This window comes from Struthio camelus, chromosome 2 (assembly GCF_040807025.1).
Source record: "Struthio camelus isolate bStrCam1 chromosome 2, bStrCam1.hap1, whole genome shotgun sequence".
Classification (NCBI taxonomy): Eukaryota; Metazoa; Chordata; class Aves; order Struthioniformes; family Struthionidae; genus Struthio; species Struthio camelus.
In genome coordinates, this window is record NC_090943.1 from 64,276,815 (window position 1) to 64,303,813 (window position 26,999).

Consider the following 26,999-nt stretch of genomic DNA (forward strand, 5'->3'; position numbering starts at 1 on the left):
TGCTAGGCTCCCACTCTGGCATTGAAATAAATGGCAAGATTAAAAAAAAAAAAAACAATTTTAAGAACAGCAGAATTGAAGCTTTGTCATTAATAATATACCTTGCTATTTCACACAGTTTTTTGAATTTCATCTTCTTACCATTTCAAGAGAAGTGGATGGAGGATGAGGTCCTTCTTACCTACACAGTTCTCAGATTTCATTAAAAAGTACAGTTTATGCATACCTTACTAGTAGGCAATTTTAGCAGCTCTCAGTGATATCTCCCAGCTGGTAGTCAAATTAGTTTACAGAGAATTCTAACTGACAAACACCCTTCACAACTACTGAATGAAAGGTATTAATAATACACTCTCTTGCGACCAGACAGGAAAGCAGCAAAATTACATTACAAAAAAAAAAGCCACAACTGATATATAATCTCAAGCTAGCTTTAAAATATTCTCAGCATTTTCCAGAATAAAAATATTTTGATAATCTCTGGATAACCTTTTCTGTGACCAAATGTAGAATTTATTAGCTCATGTATGCTCTCTTGGGAAACTATGAGCTGCGTCTATTTACCACATGCTATATAGTAGGGCTGTTGAATGCTCAGGAAAAACTTTTTCTTGACATCATTTATTCAAATTTTTACATTAAGTAGTTTTAATTAAAACAACAAACACAATATAAACCTTTCTCTCATTTACATGACTCAACTTTCTGATTGTGGTAAAATATTTGTAAATGAAAGTTTAGCATGGCTCCAATAATTAAAAACATCTGAATGAAAGTTCCTTTCACCTTAGAGATTTCATTAACTTGTTCTTCGTTTACCCATAAAATCTTCCAAGAAAAAAGAAGGGTGTAAATAAAAACCTGAATATAATAAACAATAACAACCAGAATGTACAAAATCTTTCAGGCTTTTAAAAAGTGATAAAACTTACATGCTGCAATTTTATCTTCTTTGTAATACCTATATAACCTTCATATTACTCTTTTTGTTTCCGGAAAATTTAGCTGGTATGCAGAACATTTCAGGGATCCCAATGACTGCCCCACAGACCCAGAACAACCCAAGTGTCTCTGCCCATTAGCAGGCTCGTATTACACTATCTTCATAGCTGTTTTTGCAGTCTCCTAGCAAAGCATTTCATTTTCATCTACCCTTTTTTTTTTTTTTTTTAAAAAAAAAAAAGAACACAAGAGCAGTGACACAAACTGGTAAGATTCAGGAAATCCAACAGCAATAATGTGCACTAATAGTGTGCTAGAAACACTCAGAGACTGCCTTCATATTTTTTTCCGTGAAATGCTACAGACGCAAAACTATTCGCACTTAATTTTATTTACTCCCTAGGGTTTGTGCTTTAATATAACTTTTGATGAAAAACTGGAAAAAAGCAAGAATCTTCTCACCTTTCAGCTCTACTAGCTTTTCTTCCCATACCTTCATCATTTCCCCCAATCATAACTACAGTCATTGTATTCCTCCCCAGCTTCCTTTCCCCCTGCAACATACACACACACACACACTTTTTTCCTCTCTGGGAACTGTTTTACTTACTTTTCCCATTCCAAGTGCTGAGCTCTCAGCATATCACATGCTTAAATTCTTGTAAGGTTTGATCCCACAACCTGGCATCCTCAGGAGCAAAAATGCCACTTCAGATGCATTCACTGTTGATGTTCAGTTGTCTGGATTACACTCCAGTGACACTTCTGCCATCTTCTACCCACACAAAGAATAACTCAATCACATACAACAAGGTGGGACTGCACACTTAATGGCATTCAGGATAGATACAGGTGAGTGGAACTTAGGTACCTGCTTTTCCTTTAGCAGTTATTTGAATAAGAACCCACAGCAAGGAATCATATCGATTCAGCTCACTCTTTTTGCCATACTGGTTTGGAAACTTTTGTGCTGTACTTGCTATTATCTGCATGCTTTCTGTGCTTTACATTTTTCAGAAGTTCAGTGAAAGATGCATTTTAAAGGTTGTGAAAGAGGCATTTTAAAGGGTTGCTTAGCATGAAATAGTTTGACTGAAATCTGAACTAGGAGCAGTTGAAATCAGACAATAAAAGACAATATAAGTACTCAATAAAAGGTGGAAAAAATCCCTGGTTGGGGAAACAAAATAAAATTGCTAAGATATTGTTCACAAGCCTTCCTCAGAATTTAAACAGTACATTGAAGATGCCAAATCACAGACTAAAAGCTCATGCCCAGCCTCCAGGCTAGGGGTGGGAAGTGGCCCCTCAGGGATCCTACAGTCACTTGGAAAAGTTAGAGAAATCTCACATACCAATTTTTCAGAGGAGCATAGGAAGGGGAGAGGGGAAGAGGGAGCGGGCAGTGAAAATAAATGAAAGTCAATTCTGACAATTGCAAAGGCTATTAAGGGAACTGCATAGTTTTTGGAGAGTCACGACTTTTCCCAAAGTAAACAATATACAGACAATAAGTATTGCCCTTATGCTCAATACTTAACCCAGAAATTTTAATGGTATGTGGTAATTCTCTGTTCACTGGACAAAATGCCTATGATGTAACTAACTAAGAAAAGTCACAGCACCACTTCATCCATTTACAAAGAAAACGGTTTAGTGTTGATTATATCTTCCCAAACACACAACTGTTCTTGCTGAATGGTAAATTGAGAGGAAGAGAAAGCACATAAGAGCTTGAGTGCACGCATGAAAGAGTGAGCAAGCAAGCGAGCGCTGACCGCATAATTCTGGTGCAATTTACTAACCATAACAGCAAGTATCTTAGGCAAAATTTTATTTTTACAGGGAACAAGAATATAATAATGATGCTCCAAAAGCTAGATACTTATCACTTCATAAGCATAACCACTTAAAATGTACCAACCAACACTCTCTTAATAATCTAGCATACCGTTTTTCATTTGCTTTCTGAATAGTCAGAAAAACTGTCATTTATATTTTGAAAAGTTTTCATTGCAACTCATAGATGTATTTAGTACACTTATCAATAAAATATTTATGTCTTTTAATTGGCAATGTTGAAAACACAATGAATGGAGAATGAACAGAGATTAACACAACACAGTCTTCTCTACTAGTGAAGAGCTTTTTTGTTTGTCATTTTGAAATGGCGGTAAGTCTTCAAATTGCCTACATATTTCTGACAGCTAATTCAAATTATGAGGATTTATTGATCTATCTCATGTCTACTGTGCAGACACCAATGCAGTACTTCATCAGAGAAATATATTAGAAAAAAAATACACATAGGAGCTCATATCCTACTCCCATGATTTCCCCTATATTGTTGGAAGGGTTTTTTTCATTTAAATGCATGGTTACAGAGGAAAATCACGCAGAAGCAGCATGCTTTATAACATTTTGAGAAGGTGCTAAGGCTTGTGGTCGTTCTGTTACGCACCGTTAGTAAATTCCACACTAGGGGGCCTTCTGTTGAGAAAAATTTGTGTTCAGTCCTCACTAGTCTTACTTTTGTGGTAAGCACTTCCATCGTTTCAGCAGAACATAGCTATGTGGCATCTTCAGGGTCAATGAGACCTGATCCATGCCTTCTCAAGAGCTGGAGGACAACCGTAATGCAGGCTTTGAAAATGAGATCAAAGCCTTCACACGATGTGGCGATCGACTGCCAATACACACAGTGAAATAGCGAGGTGATAAGTTTTTTGTGGACTGTGTTGCCAAGTATGCACTATGGTGCTGTGTTTCCTGCATTGCTGCTGGGTTGCAGGGTTTTTTTTTAGTTAAAAACTCCTTTTCAAAAGAGACAGTTGTTTCATTTTTAAGTCTACGGTATTAAAAAACTGAGACAAGAGCTAAGAAATGGTAAATGGACTGAACTAAAATGAAAGTGTCCCAGATAAGGGACCAAGCCCACGGGCTGGGCCTACCTGAAGGGGAATCTATCCATCACCAACAGTTTATTTACTTCAATGGTGCAAGTGTGGAGCTGAGGAGGTGTCTGCAGTCAGACCTGTTGAGCTACCATTGATGGAAGCTTATAACATGTAAGAGATTTGAAAGATATCCCCAGTCATAAACAGTATTACATCTGAATTCCTGTAGAACAGCATTGTCCTCATCAGATCTTCCATCCATTTAACAAACACTAACATTTGACTTGACCACAAAACTGGATGGTGAAAAGGTTAGAAGATTCCTTCCACATTTAGGATCCCCCACTACCAACCCCTCCATTTGGCTACTCACTTCTCAGTGTGAAAAGTTACATCCCATTTACATTCACTATTTTAGACAGAGGATTCGATCTAACTTTTCAGCAGCGTCTCAGTTCAAACAGATAATACAGGCACCTCACTAGCCTGTTGGAGAACAGTGCCGCCTTCTTTTTAGATGGACAACCTCAGTATTTCCATTTGCTTATCAGTCAATACCTTCCCTCTCCTGGACTGAAAAGTCATTCAGTAAAAAAAAGAAAAATAGACAGCAATGTGAATACTTTCACAGAAGGTGAAGCATATAGCACAAAACAGAAAAAAAAAAAGTTTTTCCAAAGCAGTGAGCATGATTTCCCCTGCAGGACAGATAAGATACAAAGTTCCTGGGTTTGTATTTGAATGGTATGTTAAGGACTCTATAATCAGTGGTGCAAAGTGCAAATGGTCTTTGAAAATTACTGTCAGTCTGCAACCACACAGACTGCTGAAAATACATCAAGTCACCTGCAAACTTTGTGCATCAAAAGATTTCCGTAAAGATTAGTTTTACTGAGATGAACGTGTCAAAACAAGTAATGCAGGGAAGATAAGAAAAGGAGTGATACAGTTCGTGACATACTGCATTGACTTCAGTATTTACATTTGTCAAGAATTTGGTTCCTAAAGTTCTTAACAATGCTTTGCTGCAATGGCTTTCTTTTCTGCAAAGTTTCTGCAAGGACCTAATTAAATTCATGTTGGTAGAGTCCCAACTGGAGACTCGAGTCCTTTCATAGTTATTCCTTTCAGTTATGGAGGCTAAACATACACTAGTAAATGGTATACTTTATCATAATTAAGAAATGTTAGCTGTTTCACTATAAAAATATCATGGAGGAAAGTACTGCATTTTAACCGTAAGATACACAGAGCAAGGTCAACTGCAGGACAGTGGAAAATATAACACAGACCTTGTCTACCTACCTTGTAGCAAACATCATAAATCTCTTGTCTCTACTTGTGATTTTATTGCGCTTTAATAGCCTTGCTGTAAAATAAGGAAAACAAAAAACAAAATACACCTTTGTGTCCAGGAGGACCGAGCTTACGACCAGCATCCACTGAAGTGGATGCACTGATGTACTATGTAAATAAACCCAGATGCCTGGAAAAGTTCCATACCTGTCATAACTTGCTCTTCCTTTTACCTTGGACACATATATCTTAGGTACACAGGCAAGGGGAAGAGAGAGGTAAGAAAAAAAAATTACATAAAACCTTTCATATTGTGAAGAATGCTTTTGCATATCATAAACTGCTGATTTTTTTCCCCCCTCAGGAAACAGCATCATTTCTATCCCCCATGCTGCTAACCCCTTCTAACACACACACAAAAGCTTTCAATTCAGAACCTGGATACTTTTGTTACTGAATAACTAAGCAGTAGGGCTCATTTCCTTTGAAACACAGTAACAGGAAGAAATGACAATCACGGAGTTACAGTGTGAAATTACAATTAGTAATAGATTTCTGCACTAATGAAATCTATTAGGTTAGGCTTTTGTTTTCCAAGAGATTTATGAAACACTCATCACTTTACAGGGTCAAGTAACAGAATAGGCTTACATTAGTCAACGGGTAGAACTTAGGATTTCAGTGTCTCTGTCAGATAGAAATACAGACTGTATTAGGAAATGCACCAGTGTCTGGACTCGAGGGGTAATATGACGGCAGGAGGAGAAAACATAGCAAGTATTTTCTCCTCATGACAATTTTTAGAAAAGATGCTGCTTGTACATATAGTACAAGCATGGAGTGCAGCACCTGGGCTAACCTCACTAGCAGGCATAAAAAGAGAGGGCCTTACGCACACTTAAAGGCTTGGAGATTCCTCACCCTGCCTATCATTCCCCTGCACGCATGACTTGAACTGCATAACTATACTTAAGCTATGTTCGGAGAAGATGGAAAGCAGGCCACCACGTCTTCTCGTAAACAGTGCATCGACAAAGAATTATAGATAATCTTCCCTTGTTCCACGGGCCACGGCTTCTGCGGCAGCACACTGCCTGTTTGCGAAGGCAGATTTTATGCAAAGCTCCGTTTATGCTTTGGCCAAGGCTGAGGAAGGGGCAACTTTTCCCGGACTGCCAGAGGGACAGAAGGCAGGAAGTCCCTGAATGTGGACAGGGTGGTGAGCCAGAGTTCAGCTCTCTGGCAAAGAGCTCGCCACGGTTTTACTCGGTACTTCTATATACAAAGGGACCTCAATCAGCTGTATGCTGTGCGAGACAAGAGAGCCTTTATAAACTTCAAAATGGCCTACAAACAGGGCTTCTGTTCCTTCACTGATGCATAGGACTCTCCCATCAGATATATAATGGCTGTTATGTTACTGGGAAGGCAGTATCCGTCTTCTCACTATTTGGATCCAGCTTTTTTTGGATGTGGTATTTATGAAACAAACCAATTTATAGATGGTTCAAGTTTGTCTTCCAAAAAAAAAAAAAAAGAGTCTTTCAAAAGATCATTCAGACAGGTGCTGTATTATGCGCAAGCTACATAAAGCAAGGAAAAGAGCAATTATGGTAGCAAGCAACTGCATCGGAAGAGCAATGCTTATAGCAAGGAACTGCATGCCTCAGCCCGGAGCGACGAAGGTGAAACTTGCTCACTTCTGAGAACAAGTGCTGAACAGGAATTTGGTCACCTCTAGTCGACACAGGCAGGAAGCCTTAAAGAAATTTATGAGGAAAAAAGGAGTAGGATACAGCTAATCGGAGGGAGATATAATGACAGCCCATTCATGAACTGAACGACTACAAAAATTGTAGGCCACACAAGAGTCTACTGAGATACCAATAGTCACGGCTATAGGTCTGTTTTTGAGAGTATGCACCAAGGCACCAAAGGCCTTAACACTCTGCGCATTTAAAATAAAATAACCCATTTAATACTATCCAGTCTGTGCCCTGAAAATGCCTACTGAGTAATATCAGGGAACAAGCACATCTGCCACACCATTTATTAACGTTATATTAATATTCCTGCCCAAATGCTATTGGCCAAGATTTGACCCTCTCTACTTGATATTTACTTTTGCTAAACATCTCAAATCAACACACAATCATTTGCAAGCAGAAAGCAGACACAGCCTATTAGAAGAACTATCCATCTTGCAGGTCTCTTCTTCTACCCATCCTAATGCTCATATTATTAGTCATGTCTCTGAGGAAGAAGACTGTCAACAAGGGACAGAAAAAGCCTTGTTATGTCATTGAGGCTCAGCTCAGAGTTTCCACCTCTCTCACAGAAGGCCTTGAAAGTCATTTTTAAAGGGACAGAAAACAATCCTCATTTTTATGTTGCAAGAGAGATCTATCTGCTTTGTTCTAAGCTAGAGTCATTACTTTCAGGGGCCACCTTAACTGAGCATCTGAAACCAGCATTTAAGAGGGGACAGCACTTGGTGATTCTCCTCCTGAATTCCAACGAAATAAAGAGAAATATGCTGAGAAACACTTTAATTCTTCCATGGCGAGTCCCAACTGTTAGGAACAGCACTGGAAACCATCTAACAACAACAACATCAAAGTAATCATTAGACTAATTCAAGGTAAGCAAACTGTAATTGATTTGCTGAAGCTGACCTCAGGAGTATATTCACTTCAAATTGTTTAAGAGCTGAGAGAGTAAAGGTCAAAGCCACAGCAACTGAACCGTAAACAGACGTCCTGAACCCTGCAGAAGATTGCTTTATTACTAAAGATTTCATTCCAGGAAAATTTCATTCTGTGATGATTTTATTTGCTTTTGCTAACTATTAAATGAGACAAATTAAAGAAGGCATTTTTCCAAAGTTAAAAACACAACACTATAGCTGCTATTGCATCAAAATTAACTGTATCAAACTTATTGGAAACTCTACTTTCAAGAGCCTACCTGAAACGACAGTTGCAGCCTAGGCAATATAACTATACTTTATTTTTTTTTTTTAATGAAGTATAAAAATATATGTGCGTGTATGTGAGTGTTGCGTGTGTATACTGTTTGTGTGTGCATACATACATATATATATATATATATATATAATTATCTGAACATCTTCTAATGCATACAAGTTAAATGAATGTCTCAGACTTTTATTAAGGTTTTAAATAAATTATATGAGCTTTCTCCTATGTCCAGTATTTTCTGATGCAGTCATATGAAACATTTACTTCATTTTTTAACTTACCGTCTTAAAATCAGTTTGCACCAGACTGACTCATCATTTGTCAAAAACAAGACTCATCATTTGTCCAGAAAAGTGACAGCTAGCAATTTTTCTTATACTTTTTCAACAAAATTTAAAAAAGTATTACAGGAAAAACAAACAAAAAAAGGCAATCTTACAAATATCACACAACCTCACTATGAAAAACTCCCAAGGAACGAACCTTTGAAGAGCAGATGAAAAGAGGGTGACAAATTTCCTATGTGTGCCAGCTAACACCCATCATGATGTTCTCCAATCTGCCCAAAGCGCAACAGATCAGCAGAGGGCACTCTGGTGAACAAAGATGGAACTGGAATAGTAGGGACCTGAGCCACCCTCACCTAAGCCATTACACTATATAAAGCTTTTTTTTGCATTAAGCTGCTTATATACTTCTATGGAGGCAACATAAAACATTTGGAAATTCTCCATACATGGTCAAATGATAACAAAACAAAATAACTTATCAATGTACACTCAGCAAAAATAATGCATGAATTTTGACTCAGAGTTAGAGGGGATACCTGGTGAAGGACATATCACCGTATTTTTAGCAGCAGGAAGTTAAGGTCAACAAGAAGAGTTCTTTATTAGCAATTCATAGCTAGATCACACTAACCCTTTAAACTCTGCTTAAGTAATTATCTATTACCAACTACTTTTCCAGGTTGCATGTTTACAAACTGTGTTGTGGCCAAAAAAAAAAAAAAAAAAAATCAATAACAAAACCCCACAACATTCATTCTTTTGACTAAAAAACTTCTTGACTTGCTTGACTTGAGCACAGATATTGCCAAGCTCTATTGCTAGCTGCACAAGCACTGCAAGATGGCACCATGGAGCTCATTACTCCTTGCTCAGATGGAGCCAATACCAACATAAAAATTACAAGGAAATCAAATCTTTTGGCAGTGCTATTTTGATAGCAGAGCAACACAAGCCTCTGTGCGAAGGCTAAATTCTACTTCTCTGACTTGCGCATACCTGCATTCAGCAGGCACATGCCCTGTTTATAAAGGAATAACTACTGTTTGGTTAGTTGTCTTCATACTCAGCTCAGTTTCAAATTATTTAAGTATGGGACTCTTACCAGGACCAGTTCTGTACAGCTCAGATGGGCTGCTGGCCTTTTGGCCAGAGGGAATCCGTTGATGATATAGCGGAGGTGTTTTCACTAGAAGGGAAGGAAAAGGAAAATTCCTTTTCAATGACAGGTAAAATGCTAATAGCACTACGAAAAGAAAAAAAAAAAATGAGGCGGATGTTTCCTTACCATATGGTGTCTCTGGTGACAGTGGAAAAGCTGGTGTGGATGAGACAGCTTCATTTCCATTGTTGGCTGGGGAGAAGATTCCCCCATCTATTTCATCTTGGTAACACGCCACAGCCATCTAGGAAGGGCACAAAAGAGCAAAATCATAGTGTGAAAATTCCCGCTTACTCCTAGTGGGGGTAACATAGTGGGGTATTTTTCATTAGATTTTAGAAGATTTCAAATACTCTGATTCCCTTGCCCAGAGAGATCTTGGAACACTGAAACCACAAAAATACCTACAGAGGATAACAGCACGACAGCCTGCAACACGGAATTACGTTTCTGAGCTAACTACGGTCATTCATTCTTACTGCCAGGATCAAATGCAAATTGCTCAACATTGATTTGGACACTGAACATGAACGTGGGGCCCCACCGGCCGTTCACTTCATTAAATGTTTCTGAATAGTTCTTCATTGTTTACCTCTTTGGTCTCCCCCGCAGCAATTAGCGATCCTGGATTTATAGCCTGGTCAACAGCAGGAGACTTCACCCATCCACACCTGGTGTACGTTGGCTGCCCTTGGACATCGTTGTCATACTGTCCGACACTCAACTTTCTGATCCTTCCTCCTGATGCATTATCATCTTGCAAACCTGTTGCTGAAAACAAATACATAAACCAATTAGTAAATTAATCATTTTTTGTATTATAGCTGGTGCAAACACACACTTTATTATTGTACTTTTAATGACTCTGTTCAGGAATGAGATAACTGGTTTCCGAACTGCTTTATAAAACCATACGGGTCAGGGAGGGGAAAGCAGTAGCAATTAGCCTTGTGGACACAGGTGAAGAACATACTTGCAGTACACTCATTTCCAGCGGAGGGAAACAGCAGTGCCGCTGGTGATGCTCACTTTGGAAAGAGAGGTTAGAGCCATGGTGCTGGGCGAGCTGCCACCAGAGGCCGCTACAGGCAGCCAAATGGCATAACTTGTCCGTATTTCCAGCCCCAATACCCAGTAGGCCTCAGAAGTAAAACCACAGCAGCTTTCCAGGACTGCATTTCCCCAGAAAGAGCAGCTTCTTTGTTTAGCTCACGCAGCCTCTGGTCCTTATGAACTCGGGGTCAAACCTGGCTCACTGTACACCTTTTGGGGCAAACACGGGAATCGCACTCAGTCACAGAAATTAGATATGACGTATGCAAGGAAGCTGTAACCTTTGGGAGTCTGAGGAACGGAGCACAGAAGAGTAAGCTGAGACAGCAGAACAATCCAAAATATTCAGGAGAATAAAGCGGTACTTGTTTTCAAATCCTCTATTAAGATAGCGTCGTCAGACAGCAGGACATCATATTTAGTCATCTACTGCAACCAGCTGTCACTTACAGGAAATTTGTGTAGCAATCGCTTTTTTCCACCCCTTTTGTAAAAATAAGTCAACAAAAAAGGATACCAACAAAAGGACTCCACAGCAGTCCTTATTACTGAGCCACATCACGGTACAAACCACACAAATGTGTGGCAGCATTTCAGATACTCCTCTGTATAACAGTTTTTATTGTCTATAAGTGCAAAAATATCTTTAAGAATTAGCTATTCCTCTTAAAAGGGCTGAGGATTTCCGATAGAACTTATTTGCATTGCTTGGCGTCACCTAAACTAGCATTTCAAAACGTAAGTATTTGTTGGTTGAAGTAAAGCACGTCGCCCATCTACGCCAACCAGAGAGCTGTAACACAAGGAGTCCAAAGGCTGTCCTCCATCGAAACCAGCAGCGGGTCTGCACCAATCCCTTTGCTCCAGAATGACAACAGTATACACCTTCCAGGTATGTCCCTTTCCTCACCCAAAGCAGCTGACGTTAACCATGGTGCGAACTCTGGCATGCAGCAGAACTGCCCTTACTACAGTAGACTTTACATTTCACCGTGATAATATAGCACAACTATTGTACATCAATATTCATATAGGCTTCTGTACAGCAGAACAATTTTTATTCAAGACAGACAGGGATTTCAGTCCAAATCATACAGAATTAGTGTGAGATTCTGCACTGACATACATATATATGCCTCCTCTTCATGGATTCACTGGCAAGCAGTGATTAATTCTAAAAACATTAATAAGTCTCTTGTAAAACTATAAAAGTAGACACTTCAAAAATCCAGCTCTGCTACCATCAAAGCCAGTCTGATAGTATCTACTACTAAAGTCAGTTTAAAAACAACAATAATAAAATAAGAATTGGAAATCCCACAATAGGATTAAATTCCAGACTTGGCCAATTATTTACTTCACCTAGTCAACATAAATATACCTGAAGCTTCCTGGAGAAGACATAGTTGAAATCTTGCTTTCAAGTTATGACTTTGCAAAACTAAAATAGCATCCACATTTTTAGTACCCAGATTTTAAACATGTACTTAACCTCTTTTTTTCCTGACTAGAAACTGTATCTGTGGTCTTCCAGGTAAGAACAACCTCTGAGTACACCACGAGGAAACAAGAGACAACCCATAAAATCTTCAAGGCAGCAAAGGACATGAATTCACAAGTATCTTGCAAACTATTCTTGAATGATACCGAAAGGTCTTGAAAATTTACATCAAAACGGAAGACACTTAGGACCGCAGAGTTCACATTTGTGAACCTACTTCTAGTAATGAAGGAAGTTACTCTCATGCCTGTAACAGTACTGCTGAGATTTTTTCATTGAAATTCTTTCTTTTTGTAATTTTTGCAACCAAAAAATGAGGGGGAATCATTGTATATAATTTCAAACTTCTAAAAGACAATCCAACACTAGGTGCTTCCAGTTCCACAGCTCCTCCATAAGAGGCAATGTGAGAGAGAGACTCCACAAAAGAGACTCGTTTCACTCTTAACCAAGTTTTAAAGGTACAGACATTTTTTTCTTGAAGCTTCCTCTCCTCCTTCTACTTCATACAGCCATATAAGACAACTTTCTGAGATGGAATGCCTAACTTTTAGATGACTAAAAATAGACATTAAGACATACTGCAGATTTTGCACGTAATATTAATAAGGCGGCTGCATCATCAACAGTATTTATACATTCAGGTCGGTAGTATTCATACACTCATGAAGACTGTAAATTTCTATGAAGTTAATAACATTGTTCTCAGAAAGCTGCAAATGGGTATCTCAGGAAAACTGGGCATTTCCTTTAAACACCCTGGAAGTGCTTTACTTATCAAACTCCCAGCAAATGTTGGGCGACAGAGAAGAAAAGTTGAGCTGATACATTGAAATAAAGCTTAAAGCAAAGACCTTGCATCTAAGATGGAAAGCTACGTGAAGAAGTCAGCACAAAATGACTTTTACTTAGTTTACGAGTTCCATGAATGTATTTCAGAGCTTCCTCATTAAAGGCAACAGACGCTTCTTTAGTAAGTATTGATTAAAAAGTTGTCTTTTACAATGAATAATGTAAAGCATCATGAGCCAAGACTTAACTAGAAGTAAGCTCATTTAGTTTGGTTCCTATAGCTTAGCTTAAAGTTTTGGCAGAACTTCATAAAAATCCAAGGAGCACATGTTTACTTCTTTGTAAGCATTTTCCATGTTCTTACTTCTCTTTTCCCTTGTGAACTACAAATATAATTTTGGTTTCCCTAAGGAACAAATAATAACATTCCTCCAGATCGGCATCAGACATTTATCATGTCAGATGGCTATCGCTGGGCCATAGGAATAGCTAGCAGGAGCATGGCTAGTGGTTAAAGGTTAATCTTTGTTTGGTTTCTTTAGCTGCTGAGCTTTCCTGGAGTACTTTTGAAAGGTATTTGTAACTCTTAGAAAGAAAACAAAACTAAGCTAAAAATGCCGTCTGCAGTGGCACGTCAAGAGCGCTCTGCTCTATGTATTAGTAGCTGCCCTGACTAAACTACAAAAACCTTTAATTAGAAATCTAGTGTCATACTCTTCATGTGTTATGCATGTTTGTGTTTACAGGATACATGAGAAAGGTCCACATTTACTATCAGTTACCACAACAACTAGAGTAAGACGATGCTTACACGTCTCCACTTGACCCACAAGGCTCACGGGCAGGCCTCAAACCCAGCTCTACTCAGCACGGCAAGCTCAGCCTGTGTGGGAGGCGCTCCACGAAGAGCTTTGCTTGCCCAAGAGAAGGAATGAGTGGGACCAAAAGCTCTTTCCATTAGCTCTGTCCATTCCAGGAATCCTTATCATTTGTAATGTGCCATTTGACATGGCACTACTGGAGAGAGTCCAGCGGAGGGCTACCAAGATCATGAGGGGACTGGAGCATTTCTCCTATGAAGAAAGACTGCAAGAGCTGGGCCTGTTCAGCCTGGAGAAGAGAAGATTGAGAGGCGATCTCATCAACGTGTACAAGTATCTGAAGGGGGAGTGTCAAGAGGATGAGGCCAGCCTCTTCTCCGTGGTGCCCAGCAACAGGACAAGAGGCAACGGGCAGAAACTGAACCACAGGAAGTTCCACCTGAAGCTGAGAAAAAACTTCTTCACTGTGAGGGTGACAGAGCATTGGAACAGGTTGCCCAGAGAGGTTGGGGAGTCTCCTTCCCTGGAGATATTCAAAACCCGTCTGGATGTGATCCTGGGCAATATGCTCTAGGTGGCCCTGCTTGAGCAGGGAGGTTGGACTAGATGATCTCCAGAGGTCCCTTCCAACCTCAACCATTCTGTGAGTCTGTGATTCTGTAAAATATAACTAACTGATGGTGTTTTCCAAAACCCAGCACCATCCTTGGAACACCTTCCCTAAACTTCTTTATATTTTACACTGTAGCCAATTGCAAATTACAGTCACATTGGAAAACTGTTATAACACATGATTACGGAAACAAAATTCAAAAGAAATACGAAAGTTTCATTCTCTTGTTACCAAATTCCTCTCTATGAAGGGCTCTAAATCACATTATGGCTTTACTCATGGATTTATTTTTACACCTAAAGCAGCACAGTCCCCTTCAAGAATTTGAATATTACAGCAGACCACTCAATAGTCTTTCTTTATAATATTCTTCAGCATCATTTTTCTTGAAAAAGATTTTCAAAAAGCAAAATATTACAGGAAAGACTGTTAAATAAACCTTATGGACAAATTTGTTCAAGCTGGTTTTCAATGCTGTGACAAAGAAGAGTGATGCACTGAATCACAACAGCATAAAAATGTTGAGAGTCTCTAAACTCACGTTACCCTGGTTACTAATACAAGTAAATAAAAAATATTCAGCAGTTATTCAGCACTTAAGTAATCTGCAGGCCAATAACGTCCTTCATCTTAAAACAGTAATTATTTTTTGCTCTCCTTCAGTGTTAAGGAATCCTAATGAGGAACTAGGACTATTAAACTACATTATTATGGATTTCTGTAAACCAGATTACGGAGTCCTTCCTCCCACTTGTATTTACAAATAACACCCTATAATTTTCCAGTTAAGAAAAGCATCTAAGTGGCATTTCAAAATCATCTATAACTTTCAAAACACACATAGCATTACACAAGTTTCAAATTCTAAAAAAATGAAATAAATTTTGTGTTTATCCTTAAAACCTAAAATGCACAAGGGTTAAGGAGGGAATAAAAAGGAGAAGCTGGTCGCATGAACCTTATGGTAAGTGATAAAATCTTTTTATAGCCATCTCTGTGGAATGACAAACAGTTCACATTAAGCAAAAAAATAATATAGAAACCTCCCTTACATTCCTATTCCATCACAAACAAAACAATCACAAGTCAGGTTTTTATAGGTTTGATAACTCTCCATGATTTGTAGTCGCCCCTCAACTAGGCAAATATCTTTAAATTTATAGTCTTAAGAAAGCAAAGATGGATTGCTCCCCATATTTTCATCTTTTTTAACCTCTTCTTTAGCACCACTTGCCCTATACATTGCACTGCTGGATTCCATTTAGTCCTTCTTGACAACAGAAATACCACTGATGACATAAAACCACACACTGAAACTGGAACTGACAAGGCCAAGGAAAACCAACACTAGTGTTTCTGCACAGGCATGAGAAGGCTTTAATCCAATATTTAAACACTCTTACAGAATAAGCGGAGGTTTGCTCCCAGTCACGCAGTGTTTTCCCTCCTGTATCTATTGCATATGATGCTTTTGGTTCAGACTACTTTCGTTCCACGTGTCATGTTGTCTGATCAGATAGGGCGTAACTACTTCATGATGTTAGTACCTGAAAGTTCCTCCAGTCAAACATATTTCTTAAATAGGTACTGTTCCACCAATAAGTATCTGATTCTACATTTCATCTAATCCATCTGAACACAGGTCACCAGTACATTAATCCCACAGATTCATAACTTGAGGTCATTTCACCTTCAGAAGGCTAAAACTTATTTTGCTGGTTTTAGAGAGACAATCTTTTAATAAGATTAAAGACACTGAACTTCATAACATGAAATAAGAGTGACATGAAAAAACAGGGCCTGAGCCTTATATTTCAGAAATCCAGCCAATTCTTCGGTTTTAAAGCGATTATCTTATCTTCACTTACTGAAAGAAAGTGATCCAAAAAGTCTCCCTTTCAACAAAAGGCTATACATGGGCTTGCAGTTAGTTGCAAAGGTCACTGAATGCCTATTATTGCTACCAATGTTAAAACAAAAAGCCCTACTGTTTTGGAACATGAGCCTCATCAAAGCCAAGCGAAGCAAATGGTAGTGTCAACAGGTTTCAGATCAACTCTAAAAAATTCTTTTAATCTGAAAAAGTAAGGTTATTCTTTCTAGGAAAATTTAAAACCTCTGAAGAGGTTTAAAAATAAATAATCATCTTGTATTACTACATTTCTCTCAATAGACAAATGTAAATAGAAGTTGACTTCTCCTCCAGGTGCTTTGTGGCTCTGCAAATTTTTTTTTTTTAACTTTTTTTTTTTTTTTTTATCTATTAACAACTAGAAAAATGACTCAGTAGGGGAAATAACATTCACTCGACCCCTCACATAAATTCTTTTTGGACAGAAATTCACTGACGTCTTTTCTATTGTAAGGACACAAGAAAGAGTAGACCTGAGACGTCATAATCATGTAAATGGTGATTAACAGGAACTTGTGAGGAATCAGTGATTTACATATATCCTCCATTCCATAACTGAAGCAAGAATCTTGTCCAAACCACTTCAGAGTTTCTAGAAACTCAGATTATGATCTTTTTATTCCATAAATTGTCATCCTCCCTCAAATGTCTTTGCGCTGTAAAAGTCCATTCAGCAGGGATCAGAGCATCGGGAGCCATTCCTAAATAATACACTCAGGAACCTACGTTTCCATATACTGTGGGTAGTTGTCATGCTGCAGGATGTATATCCTCATTCACTAAATATACCGAGGTGCACAACGGTTAAAAAATTTGTCAAAACATAAAATATGTACAAAACAATGGGCAGAATAGGAAAAATGATTGAAGAATTCCAGCCTCCAGTGTCCCACTTCAATACTAGTCCCTGCTAAGCTACAGCAAGACTTCAGGATGAATTCTGCCTTTTTTAAATTCTACTAGCCTCATAATATCATGCTATTAAACAAACAAAAAAAATCCTGAAGACTCACGATGCTTTGAAATTTTAAACATTCTGTTCCATAATCCAATTTATCCCATCATAACGTGTCTCCACAGAAACCTCATTAACTTGATCTCCTCATAACATTTTGCTGTGGCTACATATATGGGCACAGCATACACAAAGTACCCACAGACTTCAGTTATAAAATCAAAATATCAGTCAGCTTTCAGATGCTGGCCACAAAAAGTCCTTACTGGCTACACAGCTCAAGTGGCCCCACATGTCGAAACTGCTGGCTTAGATTAAAAAAAGTTTACAAAAATTCTACGTAGTTTACGAATCACTAAATATATCTTTGTACAGGCAGAGAAGTTGTACGGCCTGACAGAACACAGCAGACCAACCACTCTTACATTACATTAAGTACCTTCTTACAGTACAGCTCCTAGCTACAATTATCAAGAGAATCCAGAACTTTTTATAAAAGAGTCAAGACTACTGTATGGATATAGCATAAATCCCACATTCAAAGAGTTTCAACACAGACTTCCCTTGGTGTCTGCAAATGCTTCCAGATACGATTTGAATACGTATCGTTTCAGACAGCAAGAACCTCTTCAGTGCTTTTCTTAACTTACGACTGGCAGTAGCTGCTTGTGCTCATACAAGTACACAAGAAAGGTGCGTCACATGCTTGGCAAGGGGATAAAAATGGTTTCAATTAGATTACCCTCTGTGTTAATAACTGTAGGTTAGAGTTTCAAATAACATTTTCTAACATGTCTTTTAATCCTAAAATTGATTTCAGTCTCCATCTGTCTTGTCTTACAATGATCAACTGCTAGAAAAAGTTAAGTATTTTAATCAGTGTCTATAGACACCATATCTGCAAGATACTCTGCTTTTTCTTAACCGTAGGGAATACTTAAGTAATGGGATGGAGTAATCCCATGCAATACTACAGGCTGGGCACCAACTGGATAGAAGGCAGCTTTGCAGAAAAGGATCTCGAGATCCTGGTAGCTGCCCTTGTGGCAGGAGGTCAACTACATCCTGGACTACTAGTTGGAGGGTAGCCAGCAGGTCCGGATAAGTGATTATTCCCCTCTATTCAGCATTTGTGAGATCACATCGAGAGCACTGTGTCCAGTTTTGGGCCGCAAAGTACAAAAACAAACAAACAAAATATATTGACACACTGGAGTGAATCCAGCAAAGGATTACCAAAATTGTTGGGGACTGCAGTACACAACATGAAAAAAGAGCTGAGGGAACTGGGCTTGCGCAGTCAGGAAGAGACAGTAAAGGGCAAGGGCTAATCACTGTCTTCAACTATCTAAAGGAGGGATTACGGAGAAGACAGAGCCAGACTCTTCTTGGAGGTGCACAGTGACAGGATGAGAGGCAACAGACACTTTGCAGCAAGGCAAATTCTGACCAGATACAAGAAAAAATAATTTCACAGGGAGAGTGGTCAACCTGTGGAGCAGGTCCCCAAAATGCCGTGACACCTCCCATCTTGGAGGTTTTCAAAACTGGACTGGACATGGTGCTGCGCCCAGCTGCTCTAACTGAATCAGCCTCAAGTAGGAGGTTAGACTTGACCTCTGAGGTCCCTTCTAACCCCAAAGAGTCTCTGATTAACGCCCTTATAGAGTAGTTTCATTTGCCAGCACTGCCTTTAACCAAACCATAGAACAGTTTAGACAATGCCTGATGGTATCAAATCTGAAAGAACTAACTTCAAACTGGAGCCGTAACCATAAAATTTTCACATCCTAATGCAAGTCCAAACGTGTTTTGGTTTAGAATATCTTTTGGAACTTAGGATAGATCTGCATCCATTTCAGTGTTTAATGAGAAGGGTGATCAAGCTTGTTTTTGGTTACTATTTGTTTTTCTAAATCAAAGGGTGTTATCAGGCTTTGAACCTAGTATTATTAACTGAATATTCACATTGTACATTGGCCTTACATCCTTAGAAAAATTCTATCATTTTGATAATCTAGCAAACAACAATTGCTGTAGTCAAAAGGGAAGCAATTGGCTATCTCTTCTTTACAAGATGCTAATCTGAGAAATTCTGTGCTGAACCTACCAGACATGGTGCAGATGTGGTAAACTGTTATGATATTGAAATATAAATCTTAGAACTTGTCAAACTACTTTTAACTACTTTAATCATCAATACTTAAATAACAATTATGATTGTTTAAGCTCTACTCAGAGAAGATACTGTTAACCACTGTTTCACCGATGGTTTCTCATTTAGTTAACTTCCTTTATTCCTCAAGCAGTATTTTTGGAATAGTAAAGTCATTTCAACACCGTCCCTTTCACAGAAGGCAAAGGGTAACATCCGTATGTTTAAGAGAATCTGTCAAATGTACACAAGCGAACTACCCAACAAAACACACGGTTTGATAAAACAAAAAAAAACACACAAAAAATTTCAGAACTAGAAGAAAAAAAGGAAAGATGAGGATGTATATTCGATCAGCTAACCCGCTAGTATAACTTAACAGATATTGTATTAAAAACAAAAATACCCAAAGGAATAACAGACTCTGCAGACAGACCACTTGGAAATCACTGCTATGTATGAAAAGCTGGTGTGATATAAAAGAGGGTCTGTCAGTTCAACCCACAGACTGATAAAACTCTGGGTTGTCTCAAGCAAGGAACTGTGAAAACTCCCACGAGGCTGTTTTCCCAGTGCCCCCTTCACAGACCTTGCATAGCTACGAAGGCTGAAAGACGACTCTGGGGAGAATCATGTTAGCATTGCAGAAATTCCAGATGCTGTTGCCTACACGGCAATTTAGGAAGACCTGCATAACTCTGTCTCCCATTACTATCAAGCATGGGGATTCAATCTAACAGAAGGTTTAACAATTCAACAAGAAAAAGAAGTCCATAAGTTAACTCTTAAAGAGTAGGAACCTTCAGGGACTGCCCCACATATTAACAAAATGTTACAAGAGCATTATCCTTATCAAAAGTGATTTCCTTCTCTGGCACCGTTTATCTTCTACAAAGCGTAAGATTTTCCTAGGAGGTACTTAACGATCAGCTTTAAAAGACAGCTTCATGCTTAAATCATTAAACCAAGCACATCTATTTTAGTAATTTAGAATCAGTTTTATGATCACTGTTAAAAATTCAAGGGGAAAAATAACATCTTCAAAAATAGCAAGACAAAGCTTAAGCTAAACACTGCTGTGTTGAAAAAGGACAAGTAAATGCAAATACAGCTGAAATAAAATTATGGGTTTCTGATGCATGAACAGAGTATCCTGCCTTATGACACATGTAATATCAAGTCCATCCAGCTCATGGCTGAACACGAGAACTTGTCTCCTGCCTCCAATCCCTTTTAAATTTTACCTAGAGAAGTAGCATATAAAGGATGAACTTCTCATTCAGCTTGCTACTTTGTCGCATCCTTTCAGAGAGCTACCAGGCAGACAATGCATAGAGTTTCTGAAGTCCACAAACGACTAGGAGTTTTCTGCTTGGACAAGAAATATCAGCAGATCAGTGTTGCCAGTCTCCTGGGCTCCCCCAAAAAGGTGCTGTTGAGTTCACTGGCATTTCCTTCCACAACTGTTCTTTTTGCACATTCGATCCTGCACTCTACCTGTTTAGATGAGGAAGGAAATAGCTTGTTATTAAGCCAAAGAGAATTCCTATCATGATAATTAGACAGCTAAAGCGTACCTCCTCATCTACATGCAGAGTTATGGCAATTCACCATTAAATAGTGAGGGTTATAGATGGTTTGAAAACTAACTCAGACTACCTGAATTTATAAGGTTAAGACAAATAACCATTAAAACTTTATTTTAATTAAACATTCTGTTTAAGCTGAAATTTCCAGATTCATATCTCTGTAGAAACACTGCTTCAAAGGGATCAGTCAGAACTTGGTACAAAAGCCCACTGAACTGCGTTTGTGATATATTTAGCGCCTCAGTCCTTCTAAAACATAGGAATACATACAAGAGCCAGAAAAAATCTCTTAACTCATGAAGAAATACCCCAAATATATTTAATAATGATTTACAAATCAAAATATTCTTTCTTACCTACCTAGAACGGGTAGCAGACTAGGATCTAAACTCCAGACAACCCATTAGTCTAACAGGCAAATGAAAAGGTCAACATTCCACCCCAAAAACTGTCTGCGTAGGACACAGCAGCTTCACACATCTCATCACTTTACCTTCTTAGCCGTTTCACACTTGGTCAATTGTGGATAGTCTTCAACAGAAGCCTGTTCGAAAATTTGAACCTCTACCTCAAGATTCATAAAGATACGTCATAACCATTCTGCTCTCAGACGCGGATCCTGAAAGTTACAGGCCTAGTAACAATTTCTAGAATAAGTACATGATTCTTAGATTTAACTAGAAATTACTATGCTGCTAAATTTAGTTAGAATAGCTTTCCTCTAGGAAAAAAGGCCACATAAATGTGGTCAACACTAAACTAATATTTATGAACTGTTGAGATGAACTGGTATGCATGATAACAATAATATTATGTAACGTACAGCACAAAAAAGAAGCAATGATTAATGGAAATAGCACTTTTAAACCATTGGTAATTTTTTTTCTTTTACTCATATACATATAATCTCATAATAGCTCACGCACAGACTAGTTTTGTGCTGTTGGGCATAATACTGAAGAAGTAAACTAGCAACTATTATCTGACCATGCTAATCCTTAAATTTACTTCTGTCATAAATGTGGAAAAAAAAAAAAAAACCTCCATTGAGATTTGCAGTTAAATACTGCAAAATTAACTCCAACTGAGGCACCAAAATTTACCTTTGTGATGGACACTACAACAGGTCTTCCACTGTATTGCTAGTGCATGCAAATAAGGGACATGAGGATTTGGACAAGCTTTGCTCTCCTGTCACTTTACAACTTCTTTCAGATGCGCTAAGTTTGCTCTCCCATGGAATATAACAGAGTGAACATTTGGAATAGTTCAATGTCTTCTTTTTCTTTTTTTTAAATAAAGTATGAGAAAAGATTTCTTCCCCTTTCCCCTCTGACTGTAAATACGCTGTTTCATGATTTATGATACTGTAATTTGGAACATCTTCAAAGATCTATTTTCCATAAAGCAAAGACCTCTGAAGATGTTCCAGACACTTGTAATCAGATGTTTAGACACCTCATTTTTATTCCTTTTGCATGTCATCCAGAGCGCTTGGATTTTTTCAAGAGAGGGAAGGAAGATGACTTCAGCTACTCTAATGCCCAATTCAATATTTACTGAGGTGAAAAACTGTATGCTCTGCTTATACAACGTAAGAGTCTGTCAACAGTATTCCTGTGTTGTCACCACCAATTGTTTTCTATAGCTGGAACTTTCTTTTCTCTTGCTTCATTAAGGCTTCTTCAGCCCAAATCTGGAAATATTACCTCGCTTTCTCTGCTACACGGAGGAAGTATACATGTTAAGTGACCCAAACATAGTTTAAGATGACATATTCAAGGAATATGACAACTCCTGCTTGAAGGAGACGATTAGAATTAATCAGGAGCAACAACAGAGCTTCAAATTCTAAGAAAATACAGTCCCTCTCTCTTCATGCTTGTCTATATAGACAGAAATGTATCTCTTAGCCAAGGCAATGAAAACAGGTTACCCTTTTCTTCCAATGTTGAGTAAGTGTTTTCATATGCTTTGTCTTAGTTTGGTCACATAATTTTTCTCATGCTTTTAAGATTTTATACATAAACAGAAATTGTAACAATCCAACAGTGAAAAGATGGAGGGGAGTGGGACATGAGTGAAGGGAATGTAACGTGCTACTGAAAATTAGTAGAAAGCTTTCTGTTCTTTTCTGTTTATTAATAGACAATTGCTTTTACAGTTTTCTAGTTACAAGCAAAACAGTTTGTTCTAGCTTTCCTTCTTTAGACATTAACCACAACCTTTGTGATAACAGGTGGCTAATAAGAGGAAATAAGTCTTACAAACAATCTCTAACAGTGGACTGAGGTCATATGTTATTAGGCATGAAAGAATTTACATAGAGTGAAGTAAAGAGAGGAAGATGGAGCTGCAGAGAAAACCCTATATACACATCAGAATTTCTGCAGGCTACATACTTGCCTGATATTTTAAGTCAGGAACTACTACAGCGCTGTGTTAGTAGTGAATGCCTACTTCATTTACTACCAAAAAACTCACTCATCTCTGTGGAAGTCAGCTCACGCAAAAGCAAAACCTCGAAAATCTTGAGTGCACCGATTCACCTCTGATAAGGTAGGTACATAGCACAGAAGGAGAAAAAAGGTCATCAGCCACTGTTCTACACGGTTCTAAAAAAGGTATCTTAGCCAAAAGTGTTTGAGTATCACTGGCTGCTTCCTTCTATTCTCAAAAACAATCAGCACTTAACCTAAGACTCGGTTTTGGATAGCACCCAGAACTCTACTGCCTGGGCAGCTGGTACTTTGCACCATACTATTTATAGTTACGTGCCACAGTTCACACAGATTCCAAAAGCGCATGCATCAATTGTATAAAAGGTAGCTCCACGTGCAGGTCCAGGTGCAATTATATGTATCCAGCTGTGAAAACTGGGCCGACTGTGTCTACGGAAGGGATAAGATTTTATGAAGAAATGTTCTAAAGGGGGGCGGGGCGGGGGGGAGCGAAATAAAAAGGAGACTCCTTGGAATGAGAAATGGGTTGAAGAACTTGCAAAACTAGCGAGTATCCTGCAAAGCATGATGTAGAAATATAAACATATGTAAAGGATACGCACGTATAAAAGGTCTGGGAAGAAGTGTGAAAGAAGGGAGGTTCCTGCCTTCTTGTCAGTCAATCCATGCAAAAGCATATGAACAGAGGTAAGAACGTATGATAGCATACATACATTTCCAGGTGACCCAGGTACACTTAGTTCTTCAACTTCGCGGGGATTTGAAACATGCATTTGTCTTCTTAAGGCATACATTTTCTACACACACTTCCTCCTCTTTCAAACATGCAAGAAACAAGATAACCCTGCCATCCTCTTATTAGTCAACCCTCAAGTCACGCACGCGCACACACAGAGCCTGTCAGTCCCATTCATTTCCACCACTGTTTGCTTTCTACTCACTCTGAATAGTTCATACTTCCATTCAGCCTCACTCAGTGCCATTCAACCCTGACCTGCCAACTCCATCACACACTAATTAACTCTCTCCAAACCTTTTTAGCCCTCCCTACTCAGGTCCAGGACTGTTTGTGGCACAGTGACTAGAGCTCCCCCTACAACCTGACCGTGTAAGAGCAACCACTACTTCTCAGAGAACAACTGGCTACTTCAGTTATCTTTATTCATGGCTATTTCTTTACCCTGTGACAGCCAGAATATGTTTGTGCTATCAATGACACCTTCTGCACTGCAGCAGCTAATTGCCTGACTAATTGCCTTGGAGAATCTCCTGCTTGCCCTAATTCTGCAAGTCTACTCAAAGGTGAGCTAAGCCTCATCTAGGAGGCCTGGGCTCTGCTACCACAAACTGGTAACAAACAGCAACATCAACAACAGATTGTTATTACAGCTTAAGCTAAACCATGCCTTAAAATAAGGTTGTCTTTCCTTAAGTGCAACATCCTTACAGCCTTTCGCTGCAAGCATGCGGAGTATTCCCAGCTTTTTTGCATGTGGCTGCACGAGTGGGAAAAGATGGTCAGGAAAAAAGAACACTGCAGCTAAGCATTAAGGAGGGAGAGCAACGTTAATAAGTTTGGAGAGGAACTTCCCATGACATTATACATTTCTTTGTTCTTGCATGCAGCAATAGGCTTTTGACTTCACCAAACACAGCGAGTTATGTTTTGTTCAGTAACTTTTTTATTTTACAAGTTCAACACTTGCCATTTACCCTGGTAAGTACAGAGGATATATCTGGCATTTATTAATTGTACCACAGAAGCACTAATTCTCAAGTAGGAATGTGAAAACAGACTTTAATTTAAAGTGCTTAGGTTTGCAGATTGAAACTCTAGAGCATTTGAGACCCCTGCATAGCTTAAGGCCACTTTCTCTTCCTCTCCTCACAGCCTGGTACTGCACAGCTATGATCCCCAAAGACAAGAGAACTGTCAAGCATGCTTGAAAAAGGAAGAGAGTTGATAAAGCTGAGCTGTTTCCCAAACTTGAAGCTTACAACTCCTTTTCCCACCCACTGTCAAAAACAAACCGATTCTGCTGTTTCAAGCTATCTATCCACTTTCTCATTTAGCTGAGGCTTAGGAGGTGGTTGGGAGCCTCCTGAGAAAGTAGGTTGTCTTCTTCTGTATTCAGTTATCTGGCTGGCCAATAGTGTGATGTTTGAACTACACTGCTGAATTTACCACTTCAAAGTGCTGTGCAGGACTTGAAAGAACATATCAGAGCATCTGTGTTTCAGTGCTCAGGACTGCCAACATTGTCTTGATTCAGATGAGACACGAAATTATACTCCTGTTGGTTGTGTGTGATCTATGCAACTGGTATTTTTGCTTTGCGGTTGGAAAGCTTCTTTGTAATCAAAAGATGATGTAGTAAGGGAAAAACATTTCAGGTCTTCCTCAATCTTGAAGTTCATTTAGAAGTCATAAGAGTTTTAGTTATTTTAATTAACTTTGAATATGTGGTCATAAGTAAAATTGCTTTTTTCCCTTTTTTGTGCACGCTACGCATAAATGATTCAGTATAGAGCAGACAGGACAAGTTCAGATATGTAAACAAATAATCCCTACAGCATTTAGAAAAGTAGAATGTGCTACTGACCTTCTAGTCTCCAGTAGAGATGGCAGCAAGCCACATACACATACTGTTTTACCCTTTGGGACTCTGGGCAGACTGAAGTCAAGCTTGTACTATTACAAAACGAATAGTATTCACATAAATCAAACTATAACATTACAGAACTTGCTATAAAGGCAAAATTTAAAAAGTTATTATTTTTATTGTGCTAAAGTTATATAAAGGAAGAATTCCTTCCTTAACAAAAAAAAAAACTATTTTAATTGAATGCTATCCTTTAAAGGTGCTGTGATGAAATCAGACATACATTTATGAAATGAATGAACATCTATGTTTTTTTTAATGATAATCTAATAGTATTAGCATATTTTTTAAAATTGCTACATACCCTCACAATATCCCTAGGGAATACTATTATTCCTTTTTTGCAAAAGTAGAATTTATCAAAGAAGAAGGACTAGAAAGAATCAGATCCTGCAAGGTATCTAGGTGTCCAATACCATTGCCACCAAACAGAAATCATGAAAAAATGCCAAAATCTTTTTGTAGTCTTGGGCCAATATGACTTGCTCCAGCCTGACATGCTGAAGCACACACAAAAAATGACCAGGGAATCCTGATCTTCCCCATCTTAGTCTAGGAGCTAATACCCTAAAAATACCGGATTGACCTTTCTCCTAGCTTTGTCCCAGTATTAATCATAATATCTTAAAGGTGTTTAGAAATACAAAATAACAGTGTTCCTCACCATGAAGTTCCTAGAGATCAAGCCCTATCACAAAAATATCTGTATGCAGTTTCATGACAGACCTGTCCTATTAGCATAACAGCAGCTGGAAGTGCAGTTCTACTTCTTCACCTGCCTCCAGTCATGTGCCCTCAGCACTCCCTTTGCACATTGCAATTACTGATCACCTGCCCACAGTGCAAGTAAGAGCTCCCTCTTTGATTCCACAGAGAACTAAACCATGAGAAAATCCTCAATCCACTAGATCAACAAGC

General features: G+C 38.6%; 1 protein-coding gene across 18 annotated transcripts in view; it reads right to left on the minus strand.

The window, feature by feature from the left end:
- The window catches only part of TNS3 (tensin 3), a 265,299-nt gene that overhangs the window by 41,143 nt on the left and 197,157 nt on the right, over window positions 1–26,999 (minus strand). For all 18 annotated transcript variants that reach the window (XM_068936084.1, XM_068936082.1, XM_068936083.1 and 15 more), the window contains 3 exons: window positions 10,158–10,336; window positions 9,692–9,809; window positions 9,509–9,592 (listed from right to left, as the gene is read on the minus strand). In XM_068936084.1, coding sequence (XP_068792185.1) covers window positions 9,509–9,592; window positions 9,692–9,809; window positions 10,158–10,336 — 381 coding nt within the window. The remainder of the gene's footprint in view (window positions 1–9,508; window positions 9,593–9,691; window positions 9,810–10,157; window positions 10,337–26,999) is intronic.